At 37.7% G+C, this 14,367-nt stretch overlaps 1 protein-coding gene across 1 annotated transcript in view; it reads right to left on the bottom strand.

Annotated features, from left to right (window-relative positions):
- Nucleotides 1-14,367, bottom strand: part of FMR1NB (FMR1 neighbor) — a 39,750-nt gene that overhangs the window by 8,480 nt on the left and 16,903 nt on the right. Inside the window, exons 2-4 of the mRNA XM_061408661.1 lie at nucleotides 12,827-12,946; nucleotides 9,239-9,379; nucleotides 7,235-7,331 (exon numbers count right to left, since the gene is read on the bottom strand). Of these exons, the coding sequence (XP_061264645.1) occupies nucleotides 7,235-7,331; nucleotides 9,239-9,379; nucleotides 12,827-12,946 (358 nt within the window). The remainder of the gene's footprint in view (nucleotides 1-7,234; nucleotides 7,332-9,238; nucleotides 9,380-12,826; nucleotides 12,947-14,367) is intronic.

Here is a 14,367-nt window from a genome sequence, read left to right as displayed (position 1 = left end):
AATGGGAAGGGGAACAATGAAATCCAAGGAAGGAAACTTTCAAAAAGGGAGCAGTCAACAGTGTACTTATGTGATAAAAATGTCAAGTCAGATGGAAATTCAGAAAAGGTCACTGAATTTTGCAATGAGGTTATTAGTTACTTGGCAACAAATTCTTCCTTTTAATAGTACCTAATATCCCAGAATTTTCTAAAATGCTGCCCTTGGAGTCCTTGCAATAGGAACACCTTGGACATATAATCCACATATAATGAGGTTCTCTTATTATTTCAGTAACTAAATTACCTTGAATGGGGTCCAATAAGAACTGGTGTTATGTGAATTTCAAGTCTATAGTGACTCATGTTCAAGAAGGGTTCCAGTTGCTCACATTCTCATCTGATCGTATTTTATCAAAGTTCTTAGAGCCCAGCAATACTTTTATAGACTCTATTTTCTTTCTTTGAATTCATATGTCTATAATCCTAGGAACTTCAAACCTTTCAGCAGTTGGCTAATTACTGCATAAACCTTTTCAAAATAACATTACTAATTATATTGTACAGTATAATGAGACAAACAAACATGGGGTTTTGAAAATGTAAATGCTCATTTTTAAAATTCAATGGGTCATGATTTTTAGGCAATTTTTGGCATATTTATTCCCAATTCTTTACCTCCCATTCTATGAAAGTAAGTGGTAATAAGACTGTCTACATAATGAAAACCACATTATAATACAGAGAATCACTCAGCAGGATTTGTCTAAATGTAGAAATTTTCAGTAGCAGCCATCTGGCAAGCAGCAACATTGAAAGAGTATGGGGGATGTGCTATTTACATCATCTGTGTATCAGATGATCTAGAATCTTAAAAAACACGGTTTTATTAGTTGAAAGAAACATAGTCTTGTCATTTTCACACTGAGTTCTGAATTTTCTTAATTTGAGGTTACAAATTCAATCTGATAGGAAGAAAAAGAACATGAAAATACATTTCATCTGATTTGAACAGGCACTGCATTACAGTGTTTGAATCTTTCCCCTTGCCAAAGCTATGTATACACTCAAGTATCATATCCCTATATAATACACAGATGTTTAACTGGCATATAAATATAGATTAAACTTTATATAAAAACAGGTAAATATTAGAAGCTAAATTCGCACTTTAAACTACTGTTCTTGGCACTCTACAACTGTAACAGGAATAATTCAGCCACTCTCCTCTCTCACTCTAGAGCCCCCACCTGCTTTCTTTTGTCCCAATCCACCTGATATTTTTGCTTTTCATCTCTATGTAAGTCTTAAGTCTACCAGTGACACTTAAACCTAATGAGGTTTCTGATCCCTATTAATGAGAATAAAAATAGATTTTACATAACCTTGAGGACATAATGAATTTCAAAATGCATCTTATATATGTTAATAAGGATATCAATAGCAAATTCTTAGAAAGCTTTTCACTAATATTCTCTGCTCCCTATTGTATATGTGAACCAGTTCAAACTAGCTTCTCTGTTTACATTTGAACTCAAGTAGAAGTCAACTACACACACAAAATAAGTAAACTACAGATTCAGTTATAGATTATTAAAGGGACAAAGTTCAGCCACTCTTGCTAAGAAATGACAGGCATTTAAGGGGTCTATATTATTAAGGAGACTACATCTCAATGTAATGAATTCTGTGGGAGAGCCCCCTTCCCACCTAACCCAAATGTTGTTCTCCCTTCAGAAATTTAGCTCAAATATCATCTCCATCATGGAGCCCACCCGCTCTCTACCATTCAACCTGATTCCCAATGCCTCAGAACTTTTACAAGTCACTGTCACCACTAATTTTAATCCTTAATTATATTCCACCTTATATTGTTCTTAGTATGTCATGCTTGGGATTTATTTTAAGGTATATTTAAGTTCCTCAAAATGAAAATCCATCTCTTAAGACATTTCTGTATCCTAATATCTAGCATAAGTAGTGACTGAATATGGTCAATTGCAGAAAGCCTGAATTAAGCATTAAAAATGAAATGCATTTGTCTTTGGAAAGTGACTATCTTCTTTATATAAGCTGCTTTCATTTCTCCCCTCTCCTCATATTATTTCTCATTTTTCATCCCTCCAACTCTTGCAGGTTGTTAGCTCCTTAGGTTGGGGCTTCCCTGGTGGCCCAGATGGTAAAGAATCTGCTTGCAATGCAGGAGACCTAGGTTCAATCCCTGGGTTGGGAAGATACCCTGGAGGAGAGCATGGAAATCCACTCCCGTATTCTTGCCTGGAAAGTCTCCATGGACAGAAGAGCCTGGCCAGCTACAGTCCATGGGGTCATAAAGAGTTAAGACACGACTGAGCTACTAAGTACAACATAGCTCTCCTTAGGTTGCTGGTGGTTGTTTAGTTGCTAAGTCATGTCTGACTCTTTGAGACCCCATGGACTGTATCCTGCCAGGCTTCTCTGTCCATGGGATTCTCCAGGCAAGAATACTGGACTGGGTAGCCATTCCCTTTTCTGGGGGGAATCTTCTTTGAGATGGAAAACAGAAAGTGAGTTAATGGGATAGCTCTAAAAAGATACCTTGCCCCTCTAAAGGAGGATTTAGCAGACTTTGGCCTTCATTTAAACTCCTTGTTTGGTATCAAGGATAGGATCTTTAGTCTAACACAATGATTGCCCTTGACTATAAAATGAGCTTACCAGGAAAAGCTGCCAATGCCCCATCCACCCTCAGCCATCCATTGTTCCTGAAACTTCAGCTAAGCAGCAAGCTGAAACTGACACCTGCTCTGAGGCTGCAACGAACAGCTCAGGACGACTGAAGGTACCTACTACGATTACACAAAATAGTAAAATAAGTAAGGAAATAAATAAATCATAGTAAACCAAAGTTTATGGTGTTCAATATATACATACTATTCACATTGTTTAAGTCTCTCAAGCAGTTTGTTTATTATGTAAAACGAAGAAAATATATTCCTATCAAGGGATAATCCTCTGGAATTCATTTTAGAGAAAAATCCAGTGTACTTTAACATCCCCATACCTTGTCAGAGGAACACTAGGAGGGACCATAACAGAGGTATTATACAAGGCAGAATATATCAGACACTCTAAATTGCTTGGCAAAATGCTAGGTCTGATGCTGTAAGAGCAATATTGCATAGGAACCTGGAATGTTAGGTCCATGAATCAAGGCAAATTGGAACTGGTCAAACAGGAAATGGCAAGAGTAAACGTTGACATCTTAGGAATCAGCGAACTACAATGGACTGGAATGGGTGAATTTAACTCAGATGACCATTATATCTACTACCGTGGGCAAGAATACCTCAGGGAAAATGGAATAGTCATCACAGTCAACAAAAGAGTCCAAAACGCAGTACTTGGATGCAATCTCAAAAACGACAGAATGATCTCTGTTCATTTCCAAGGCAAACCACTCAATATCACGGTAATCCAAGTCTATCTCCCGACCAGTAATGCTGAAGAAGCTGAATTTGAACGGTTCTATGAAGACCTACAAGACCTTTAGAACTAACACCCAAAAAAGATGTAATTTTCATTATAGGGGACTGGAATGCAAAAGTAGGAAGTCAAGAAACACCTGGAGTAACAGGCAAATTTGGCCTTGGAGAATAAAGCAGAATAAAGCAGGGCTAAGGCTTATAGAGTTTTGCCAAGAGAATGCACTGGTCATAGCAAACACCCTCTTCCAACAACACAAGAGAAGACTCTACACATGGACATCACCAGATGGTCAACAGCGAAATCAGATTGATTATGTTCTTTGCAGCCAAAGATGGAAAAGCTCTATACAGTCTGCAAAAACAAGACTGGGAGCTGACTGTGGCTTAGATCATGAACTCCTTATTGCCAAATTCAGACTTAAATTGAAGAAAGTCAAGAAAATCACTAGACCATTCAGGTATGACCTAAATTAATCCCTTACGATTATACAGTGGAAGTGGAAAATAATACTTAAGGGACTAGATCTGACAGAGTGCCTGATGAACTATGGACGTAGGTTTGTGACATTAGACAGGAGACAGGGATCAAGACCATCCACAAGAAAAAGAAATGCAAAAAAGCAAAATGGCTCACTGAGGAGGCCTTAAAAATCACTGTGAAAAGAAGAGAAGGGGAAAACAAAGGAGACAAGGAAAGATATACCCATTTGAATGCAGATTTCCAAAGAAGAGCAAGTAGAGATAAGAAAGCCATCCTCAGTGATCTGTGCAAAGAAATAGAGGAAAACAACAGAATGGGAAAGACTAGAGATCTCTTCAAGAAAATTAAGAGATACCAAGGGAACATTTCATGCAAAGATGGGATCAATAAAGGACAGAAATGGTATGGACCTAACAGAAGCAGAACATATTAAGAAGAGGTGGCAAGAATACACAGAAAAACTATACAAAAAAGATCTTCACAAATCAGATAATCATGATGGTGTGATCACTCACCTAGAGCCAGACATCCTGGAATGCAAAGTCAAGTGGGCCTTAGGAAGCATCATTATGAACAAAGCTAGTGGAGGTGATGGAATTCCAATTGAGCTATTTCAAATCCTAAGAGATGTTGCTGTCAAAGTGCAGCACGCAATATGCCAGCAAATTTGGAAAACTCAGCAGTGGCCACAGGACTGGAAAAGGTCAGTTTGCATTCCAATCCCAAAGAAAGGCAATGCCAAAGAACGCTCAAACTACTGCACAACTGCACTCATCTCACACGCTAGTAAAGCAGTGCTCAAAATTCTCCAAGCCAGGCTTCAGCAATACATGAACCGTGAACTTCCAGATGTTCAAGCTGGTTTTAGAAAAGGCAGAGGAACCAGAGATCAAATTGTCAGCATCTGCTGAATCATTGAAAAAGCAAGAGAGTTCCAGAAAAACATCTACTTCTGTTTCATTGATTATGCCAAAGCCTTTGACTGTGTGGATCACAATAAACTGTGGAAAATTCTGAAAGACATGGGAATATCAGACCTCCTGACCTGCCTCCAGAGAAATCTGTATGTAGGTCAGGAAGCAACGGTTAGAACTGGACATGGAACAACAGACTGGTTCCAAATAGGAAAAGGAGTACGTCAAGGCTGTATATTGTCACCCTGTTTATTTAACTTATATGCAGAGTACATCATGAGAAATGCTGGGCTGGATGAAGCACAAGCTGGAATCAAGATTGCCGGGAAAAATATCAATAACCTCAGATATGCAGATGACACCACCCTTATGGCAGAAAGTGAAGAAAAACTAAAGAGCCTCTTGATGAAAGAGAAAGAGGAGAGTGAAAATGTTGCCTTAAAGCTCAATATTCAGAAAACAAAGATCATGGCATCCGGTCCCATCACTTCATGGCAAATAGATGGGGAAACAGTGGAAACAGTGATAGACTATTTTTTGGGGCTCCCAAATCACTGCAGATGGTGACTACAGCCATGAAAATAAAAGACTCTTACTCCTTGGAAGACAAGTTATACCCAACCTAGACAGTATATTAAGGAGCAGAGACATCACTTTGCCAACAAAGCTATGTCTAGCAAGGCTATAGTTTTTCCAGTAGTCATGTATGGATATGAGAGTTGGACCATAAAGAAAGCTGAGCACCGAAGAACTGATGCTTTTGAACTGTGGTGTTGGAGAAGACTTTTGAGAGTCCCTTGGACTGCAAGGAGATCCAAGCAGTCCATCCTAAAGGAGATCAGTCCTGAGTGTTCATTGGAAGGACTGGTATTGAAGCTGAAGCTCCAATACTTTGGCCACCTGATGCGAAGAACTGACTCACTTGAAAAGACCCTTATGTTGGGACAGATTCATGGCAGGAGAAGAGGGGGACAACAGAGGATGGGATGGTTGGATATCATCATCGACTCAACGGACATGAGTTTGAGTAAACTCTGGGAGTTGGTGATGGACAGGGAGGCCTGTTGTACTGTAGTCCATGGGTTTGCGAAGAGTCAGACACAACTGACTGACTGAACTGAACTGAACTGAACTGAATCCTAGCCACCTATTTCTAAGAAATAATATTTCAGTTTTATTCATGGGTTTTCTTTTACATGAACACAAGCTTTGAAGGGAAGATGTAAGGATCAAAAATTCTACTCCTATTCCCATTCAGCTGTGAAAAGAAACAAAAAGAAATAAACCTAGGAATAGAGATAACTCACTCAGTATAAGACATTAAGTAAAAACTGAGAAAAGAATTGACAGTCATGCAAACTGGAAAAGCTGAAAGAAAGGCTGTGATCCAACAGTGTCTTCAAATTCGTCTGAGAAAGTTATGAAAGCATGAGAACGTTTAAATCAATATAGAACTGCCTTCCAGGCTAGCCATCTCCATCCACCATATTCCTTTATTTGTTCAAGTACTCATTTATTCAACAAAAATATATTAAGTATCCACTGTATCTGAGGCACTTTGCTTTAAATTGAAAATACAATGAAGAAGATGACAGGTTCACCAGACTCAAGAAAAAGGTACAGAAAAGAAAAAAGACAGAATCTTTTTTTTTAAGACAGAATCTTTATGCAAAATAAGATAACATGTATAGTCTAATTCTTCCAGTGAAATCTAACTCAAATAAAAACATAAAAGATGCTTAATCTTCAACAGGCACTTTATCAGAAAATGTAATAGGTACTTGTTCTCAGGGTTGTGCTAGTGCCAACCCTGTACTTGCACAAACCTGACAGTGAGTGCCTCACTCACTCCATCTTAGTCCTGGCCCTGCTCTCTACCTCTACACACATTCTGTCTCAGTAGGCGAGAAGCTATTTAAAAATAAAAAAAAAAAAACTTAACAAGCATCATGCCAACAGCCCAATGGGATTTTGATAAGAAATCTGATACAAATTGGTTTGAAGTCAGATCAAGGTTTTCCAACCCAATAGTAGATGACCATCTATTAGATGGAGAGTAGCGCTTCTGGGAATCCTTCTGATTTGCAGTTAACCACCTCTACTCCACATACCCTCAGCTCGCTGATTTATTTTTCCTTTCAGTTGGGATTTTGTTTTGTTTGATGAGGGAATGTACAAACTAGGACATGCAAGAGGATGTCTTAAATGGGTGGAAAAATAAAAATAGCATGCATGAAGAAATATTCTGGTAACTTAACTTTTTCCCAAGCTACCTTCTGTTAAGCAAAAGGGACCAAAACGTAATCCCTGTACTTTTGAAGCTATGAATGAATGTGTCTACACAGGAATGCTCAAGTATACGCAGCACTTGGCAAATAAAAGTTGTTTGCCTACCTCTTCCAGCAAAAAGAGAAGCAATACATGGGCAGACATCCCAGGAAGACCATGCTCATCGCACCAAACCCAAACATCCGGAACATCTGCGTAGGCTCTGGTGGTTTAATTATATCCTGTTACTTTTATGACTTAAGCAAGAGAAGCAAATCTGAGCTCTTTCATAAAGTCTTTATTAAAAAAAAACTATTAGTTAATAAAGTAAAATAAGGAGATATTCTTATATGGCAGGTAAATATCATTGGTACTCTATAAGCAGCAGGAGTTTATGAAATGTTCTAGAAATACAACTAAAGGTTCAGTTTGTGTGTTCTCTCCAATGGACATGATTTAGCAACTGAACAACAACCCCAAAGGAAGCCTTAACAAAACAATCCTGTTTTTGTTAATATACTAGATTATTACTATTCAGACTATATATATTTCTTCCTGTGACGTAAGCATGTTTTTTCCTTGGCCATATGTTATACATTCTAGAATACTCAGGGAGTGAATCAATCTATGAATAGCTAACTTGAGAAAGGAATGGTTTCTTAAATGTTTACTTCTAAGTATAAAACATTATATTAAATGAAAAATCAAGAATTTGCAGGTGATTAAGTATATTTTTTCTTATATTCATTGGGAAATGTATTCTAATATGACTGGGGGATTGTAAGTCATGGTTCAATTTTTCCCTCTACAAGAATCAAATGTTTCTTAACACATAATATAAAGACTACATAAATGAATGAATTATAACACCATATGACATTGTTAAAACTGTAATACTATATTCACAATCGAGTTTAGGTTTCCATCATTAATACTAGATGCTCAACAATTGAATGCGGAGAAGGCAATGGGAACCCACTCCAGTACTCTTGCCTGGAAAATCCCATGGGCGGAGGAGCCTGGTAGGCTGCAGTCCATGGGGTCACACAGAGTCAGACATGACTGAAGCAACTTAGCAGCAGCAACAACTGAATGGGGCCTATACTAACCTAAGACACTGTTTTGCATGCATCCTTTTAGTACCATTTGTTAGTGCTTAATCATATAAATCAAATATGTCCATAAAGGGACCAACTGGTAGGATGTCCCCACTATCCAAATGAAGGAGTAAAAGCAGATGGTCTGGTGCTCAAAACATTGTAAAGAAAAAAAATTCTTAAGAGAAGAACCTAATTCAAAAACAAAATAACAAAGAAAGAAACTGATAAACAGACTGAACAAGAAACATTCAATTTACTGTTACATACTGAGATGCTGAAGAAAAAGATAAATGAGAAGAATTCTACTCAGGAAGAGAAGGTGGGAAGAGAAACTAAGCTAAGAAATATATTTATATATATATAAGACTGGTATTATCTCCCAGGCACATTGATGGTTACATCTCGTAGAGCCTGGGATCTATGGGAGAAGATAGTGACTAAAACAAACTCAAACTGCAACAGTTAGGACTTCCCTGGTGGTCCAGTGATTAAGGGGCTTCCCCGCTGGATCAGCAGTAAAGAATCCACCTGTAAGGCAGGAGATGCGAGTTGGATCCTGGGTAGGGAAGATCCCTGGAGGAGGAAATGGATACCCACTCCAATATTCTTGCGGGGAAAATCCCATGGACAGAGGATCCTGGTGGGCTACAGTCCATAGGATCGCAAAAGGTCAGATACAACTGACTCAGCAACTGAGCATGCAGGCACCAGTGGTTAAGACTCCATGCTTCCAATGCAGGGCATGCGGATTTGATCCCTGGTCGGGAACTAAGATCCCACGTGCCACTTGGCCAAAAAATTATAATAAAAACAACAACAAAAACCCACCATAGTCACACCTAAGGACTATGCAGAAACAGCTCATGTATAGAGGTCTCCAGGCCTTTCTACAGATGGTAGTATTGCTCTAGGGCTGGGAGCCTCCTTTAAGGGTTAAGCTAAGAGATCCAACTGTAAACATATGCCATTGTGACCTGTTTATTCAATTTTAAAAAACAGGAATATAATAAATGTAAAAGGATTAACTTACTGTCTCTCAGAGGGGCAAAACAGCTAACCGTAGCGGTCTCGATTGAAGAGTAACAGCATTTGTATTTCAAACATTCATCCTTGTTAAGCTCTTGCCCCTGCTTGCAAGGCGTTAGCACCTGACCCTCCACTGGAACGCATGCTTTTAGAAACAAAATGCAAGAGAGATTTCAGCATGGTTAATAAGCACTTCCCCTAAATTAAATAATTACACAAGACAAAACCAAGGAAAAAACAAACAAGCTTGTACATTTAAAGAAAAAATTGAATGACATATACAAATAGTAATGAATGCTGAAAAAATAATTACTTAACATCACATTTCCAATTCTAGATGAACTCCAGAAAAATATAAATTGTTAACAGATCATTGGTAAGGTAGTTTTAAAATGACTTTAAACTTAAGTTGAGCAGTAGTGATACAAATATAACACAGAACAGAAGGTGTTAAATAGCTAGAACAGGCCAAATGCCTTTAAAACTAACACCTTGTTAAAAGAATACTACAGATACCCTCTTACTCAATGTTACTAAGCTACAGAAATGTACTGAATTCATCAATGAAAATGAATGTAAGTAAAATTCACACCATTCACTGCTAGAAAATACAGTAATATTATTGGCATCGACCTAGTTTCTGTCAACACTTAATCATATTGGCACTGCAATATGTTTTAAGATTCTTCCTTCTGGCCTTAAGTTACAACTCTAATTCTGAATAGGCAATAATTTATGGCATGAATACCAAGATTCATGCAACTACAATAAGTTCATACATAACTGAATCTGTAAAATTCACAAGCTCAAATAGCTGATTTTTTTAAAACACCTTGCTTTATATGAGAAACAAATGACAACTAAATAGACAGATATCAGATTTTTATTCAAAAAGAAAACCTCTACAGTATGGCTTAAGGTCAGCATAGAATCAATCTCCAATATTATCAACAACTACAGACTTAGAAAAGTAGTTAAGTGATGTTTTACAATCACTCTAAAGCACTTCAACATCAGCAAAAAACAACATAATGGTTATATTATTACCTCCTGGTATATTCTTATTATATTCTGCTTCTTTAAAGATTGACAATTCCTGAAGCTCAGGTAAAAATAATAACAGCTACCATTCATTAGTCATCTATTTGGGCCAAGTATCTTGCTTTACACATATTATTTCTAATCTTCACAAGAAACTCTCAAAATTGGTTTTACAATCTCCAGTTTTAAAATTAAGAAATAAAGGATCAGAGTAACTTGTGCAAGGTCACAAATTTAATACATTACTGGTTGGCCTGGATACTCATTTCCCAAACATTTTAGACATGTGAGAGATTAGCCTACTTTGTTGTTATACTCTAAACAAGTTGTTCCTCAATCTTGCCAGGCCCAGAGTGACTCTCCTCCCCAGGATGGACTGCATCTGGAATACCATGTTCAGTCCTGGACATCACACACTCAAGAAAGAGTGATAACTGTCAGGCTCTGGTCAGAGAGCTGATGAACTTCCTGTGTGCTGAGTTCCTCACTATTGGTATTATTCAAAGACCACTTTCCAGGAATGAAAATCACACAAGAAAAGATTTTAAATCATAGAAGAGACTGGGCTAGATCATCTGTAAGGTCCCTTCTAATGCTGGGCTTCTGTTATTTTATATCTAAATTAGTATCTGGAGTTTATGCCAGATACTAAAATTAGCTTTCAGATTCAATCACCAATTTTGAATAATAAAAAGGTAGAACAATTTTTATCAGCTATAAGTATATGATTTTGTCCAAAGGGAGAAGAACTGTGGGACCTCTCAAAGTTCCCTGTCTGTCTCAACATTATCATTTAAATCTGCAAGAGATGAATCTACTACTGTGCGTGCATGCTAAGTTGCTTCAGTCGTGTCTGACTCTTTGTGACCCCATGAACTGTAGCCTGCCAGGCTCCTCTGTCCATGGGATCCTCCAGGCAAGAATACTGGAGTGGGTTGCTATGCCTACTAAAATACTAAAAACAGTCTAATAATGAGATGACAGTCTTTTTGCTAGTGCTTAAGTGGGATGGATATTCATTTTTAATTACATAGGGGAAGAAATATATTGGCTAAAAGTACTTCATATTTTATGAACTTATAGTTTTTCTTTTTTGAGAATAAGGTATGTACATTTGTAAGTATTAATATTTAATGACTGTTGAAAGATGTGAATCAACCTGTGCTGTGTTTAGTCTCTCAGTCCTGTTCGACTCTTTGCGACCCCATGGACCGTATCCCGCCAGGCTCCTCTGTCCATGGATTTTTCCAGGCAAGAATACTAGAGTGGGTTGATATGCTCTCCTCCAGGAGATATTCCCAACCCAGGTCTCCCATATTATGGGTGGATTCTTTATTGTCTGAGCCAGCAGGGAAGCTCTGAATCAACCTAGGTAAGATATTTCTCTTAAAATGGGACAGTTTGATTTTACTGGGCGAAAACGTCAATTTATAAATTGGTTTTCACTCAACTTACTGCACTAGGTTGGAGGAGTATTTCATAAATGCAGATACTTTATTTAGACTATTTTTAAAGGTGGCTTCAGTGTTTGTATAATGTACTTATTATAAGTAGCTTGGGATAGTTTACATCTGCTATCTTCTTAAGCTCTAAAGCTTGAATCATCATTTGTTGTTTATGACCAACTCCAACACTCATTAAACTATTCTCTTAGCTTCACAACAAAGCACCTTATCAGACTTCTCTTTCTCCAATCCATTTAACTGTAGAAGTATTTTAAACAAATTATTTGAGTTTCTTTATTTTGCTATTCTCATTAGTAGTATAGATGTTATAATGCTTGTTTTGAACTTGAAATCTCTATAGAGAAACATGAAGAGATTTATGCAAAGTCACAGAAGAATTCAGTGGTAGAGTCTGGAATTAAACAATGGACACAATTTCGTGCTTGTATTTATACATCAAATTTTGTTAGAATAAACTCTGCATGATTTTTAATAAAAGCTTCATCTTTGTAATTCACATGTCAATTTATTTGAACTTTCTCCTTGAAAGGGCATCACATGCTGTACAAAATGAAATGTGTTTATTTGTGGTTAATCTCAGGAGCCATCATGTGCTTGATAAACACATTATATACAGAACCACAAAAAGACAAAGATAATGTGACTTGAAGCCTGAACTTTTAATCATTAAAACAGATGGGAAAACATCTGGTATATTCCATAATATTAGAGCTACACAGTACCCTGATTAATGCCACAGAAGACACTGCTTTCACAAAACTGGATCAGTGACTAAATTTCAAGCAATGCCATTAAGGTAAATTGAGGTTTAGAAATTTGTAAAGGAAAAGTATTAACAAGCATTTATGGAATGCCTTAAAATACTGCCTCAATTTACTTCACAATTATTTCTGATAAGCATTTTCATTTTAATGATGAAGACATTGAGGCTCAGAGGTTATCTTGCCTAACGTAAAGGGCAGAGTCAGGATTAAAAATCAGGTGTATCTCACTCCACTACCAATAGACTACACTGCCTCCTGAACATTTAACTACTGGTTTCAAAACAAGGACACTGGGAGGAATAAAATAAAACAGGAACTTACTTGTTGGAAAGAAAAATCTTATCAGAGATCTCAAGGCAGAAGTTTCATTCAGAGATTGTCCATCAGCATTTTCACTGCTCCACAGAATATAGTTATTTGCAGATACAGAATCCATATACCCTTAAGAAAAGTGAAATTATTAACCCCAACATAAAGTTATCACCTTCCTTGACCCTTTAAAAGTAATTACCTTTGCTTAAATTAAATATGCAAAGTCTAAGAACTAACAGACATTGTATTTAAAACTCATAGCTGCTGCTGCTGCTGCTAAGTCACTTCAGTCATGTCTGACTCTGTGCAACCCCATAGACAGCAGCCCACCAGGCTCTCCCGTCCCTGGGATTCTCCAGGCAAGAACACTGGAGTAGGTTGCCATTTCCTTCTCCAATGCATGAAAGTGAAAAGGGAAAGTGAGGTTGCTCAGTCGTGCCCAACTCTTAGCGACCCCGTGGACTGGAGCCACCAGGCTCCTCCGTCCATGGGATTTTCCAGGCAAGAAAACTCATAGCAGCTAGATACAATTAATAATCAGAATACGTTTTTGCTGTGAAACAAAAAACTGAGTATTAAGTTTCAATAAATTAATTAAAAAATACATTTTAAGATGTTTAAACTATAGGCCGGAACATGCCATTGTTGAACTGTAAACTACAATAGTCAATTTGCCTCTGATAGTCTTGACATTCGGTGTGAAGATCACTCAGTCATGTCCTACTCTTTGTGACCGCATGGACTGTAGCCTGTCAGGCTCCTCTGTCCATGGAATTCTCCAGGTAAGAATACTGAGTGGGTAGCTGTTCCCTTCTGCAGGGGATCCTCCCAACCCAGGGATCCAACCCAGGTCTTCTGCACTGCAGATGCATTCTTTACCATCTGAGCCAGAAGGGAAGAACAAGAACACTGGAGTGGGTAGCCTCCACTTGTGGAGGATCTTCCAGACCCAGGAATCGAACCAGGGTTTCCTGCATTGCAGGCGGATTTTTTACCAGTTAAGTTTCCAGAGAAGCCCTTGACATTCAGAAGCCCAGTCAATTAACAACTTGGAAACAGTATGTATTCCAATTAAATTGGATGCCATCACAGAAACTCTTGGCAAATATGTTGGCTTCTTTATTTACTGATTTAAAAAAAAAAAACAACAAGGTTTTAGACATTGTAAACATTATCTCCTTCCTCACCACTTCAGAACAATCTGGTTGTAGTTTTACTGGCATAATTCCCTCCTATATAAGGGGAGAGTATATCCATCCTCATTCCCATAATAAGGATTTGTCCATATCATTAAGGATTTTCCAACATTGTCTTTAATAACTTAACGGCATTCCATTATACAACTCTATTATAAATGAGTTGATAATTTCTCCCATACCAAGACATTTAAGTTTTTTACAATTTATTGATATTACAAAGAACACTGGAGAAGGGAATAGCAAAGCACTTCAGTATTCTTGCCTTGAGAACCCCATGAACAGTATGAAAAGGCAAAAAGATAGGACACTGAAAGAGGAACTCCCCAGGTCAGTAGATGCCCAATATGCTAC

This window comes from Bos javanicus, chromosome X (genome assembly GCF_032452875.1).
Source record: "Bos javanicus breed banteng chromosome X, ARS-OSU_banteng_1.0, whole genome shotgun sequence".
Taxonomy (NCBI): domain Eukaryota; kingdom Metazoa; phylum Chordata; class Mammalia; order Artiodactyla; family Bovidae; genus Bos; species Bos javanicus.
The sequence above is the reverse complement of the archived record's forward strand: the minus strand, read 5'-3'. Positions and strand labels throughout refer to the sequence as shown.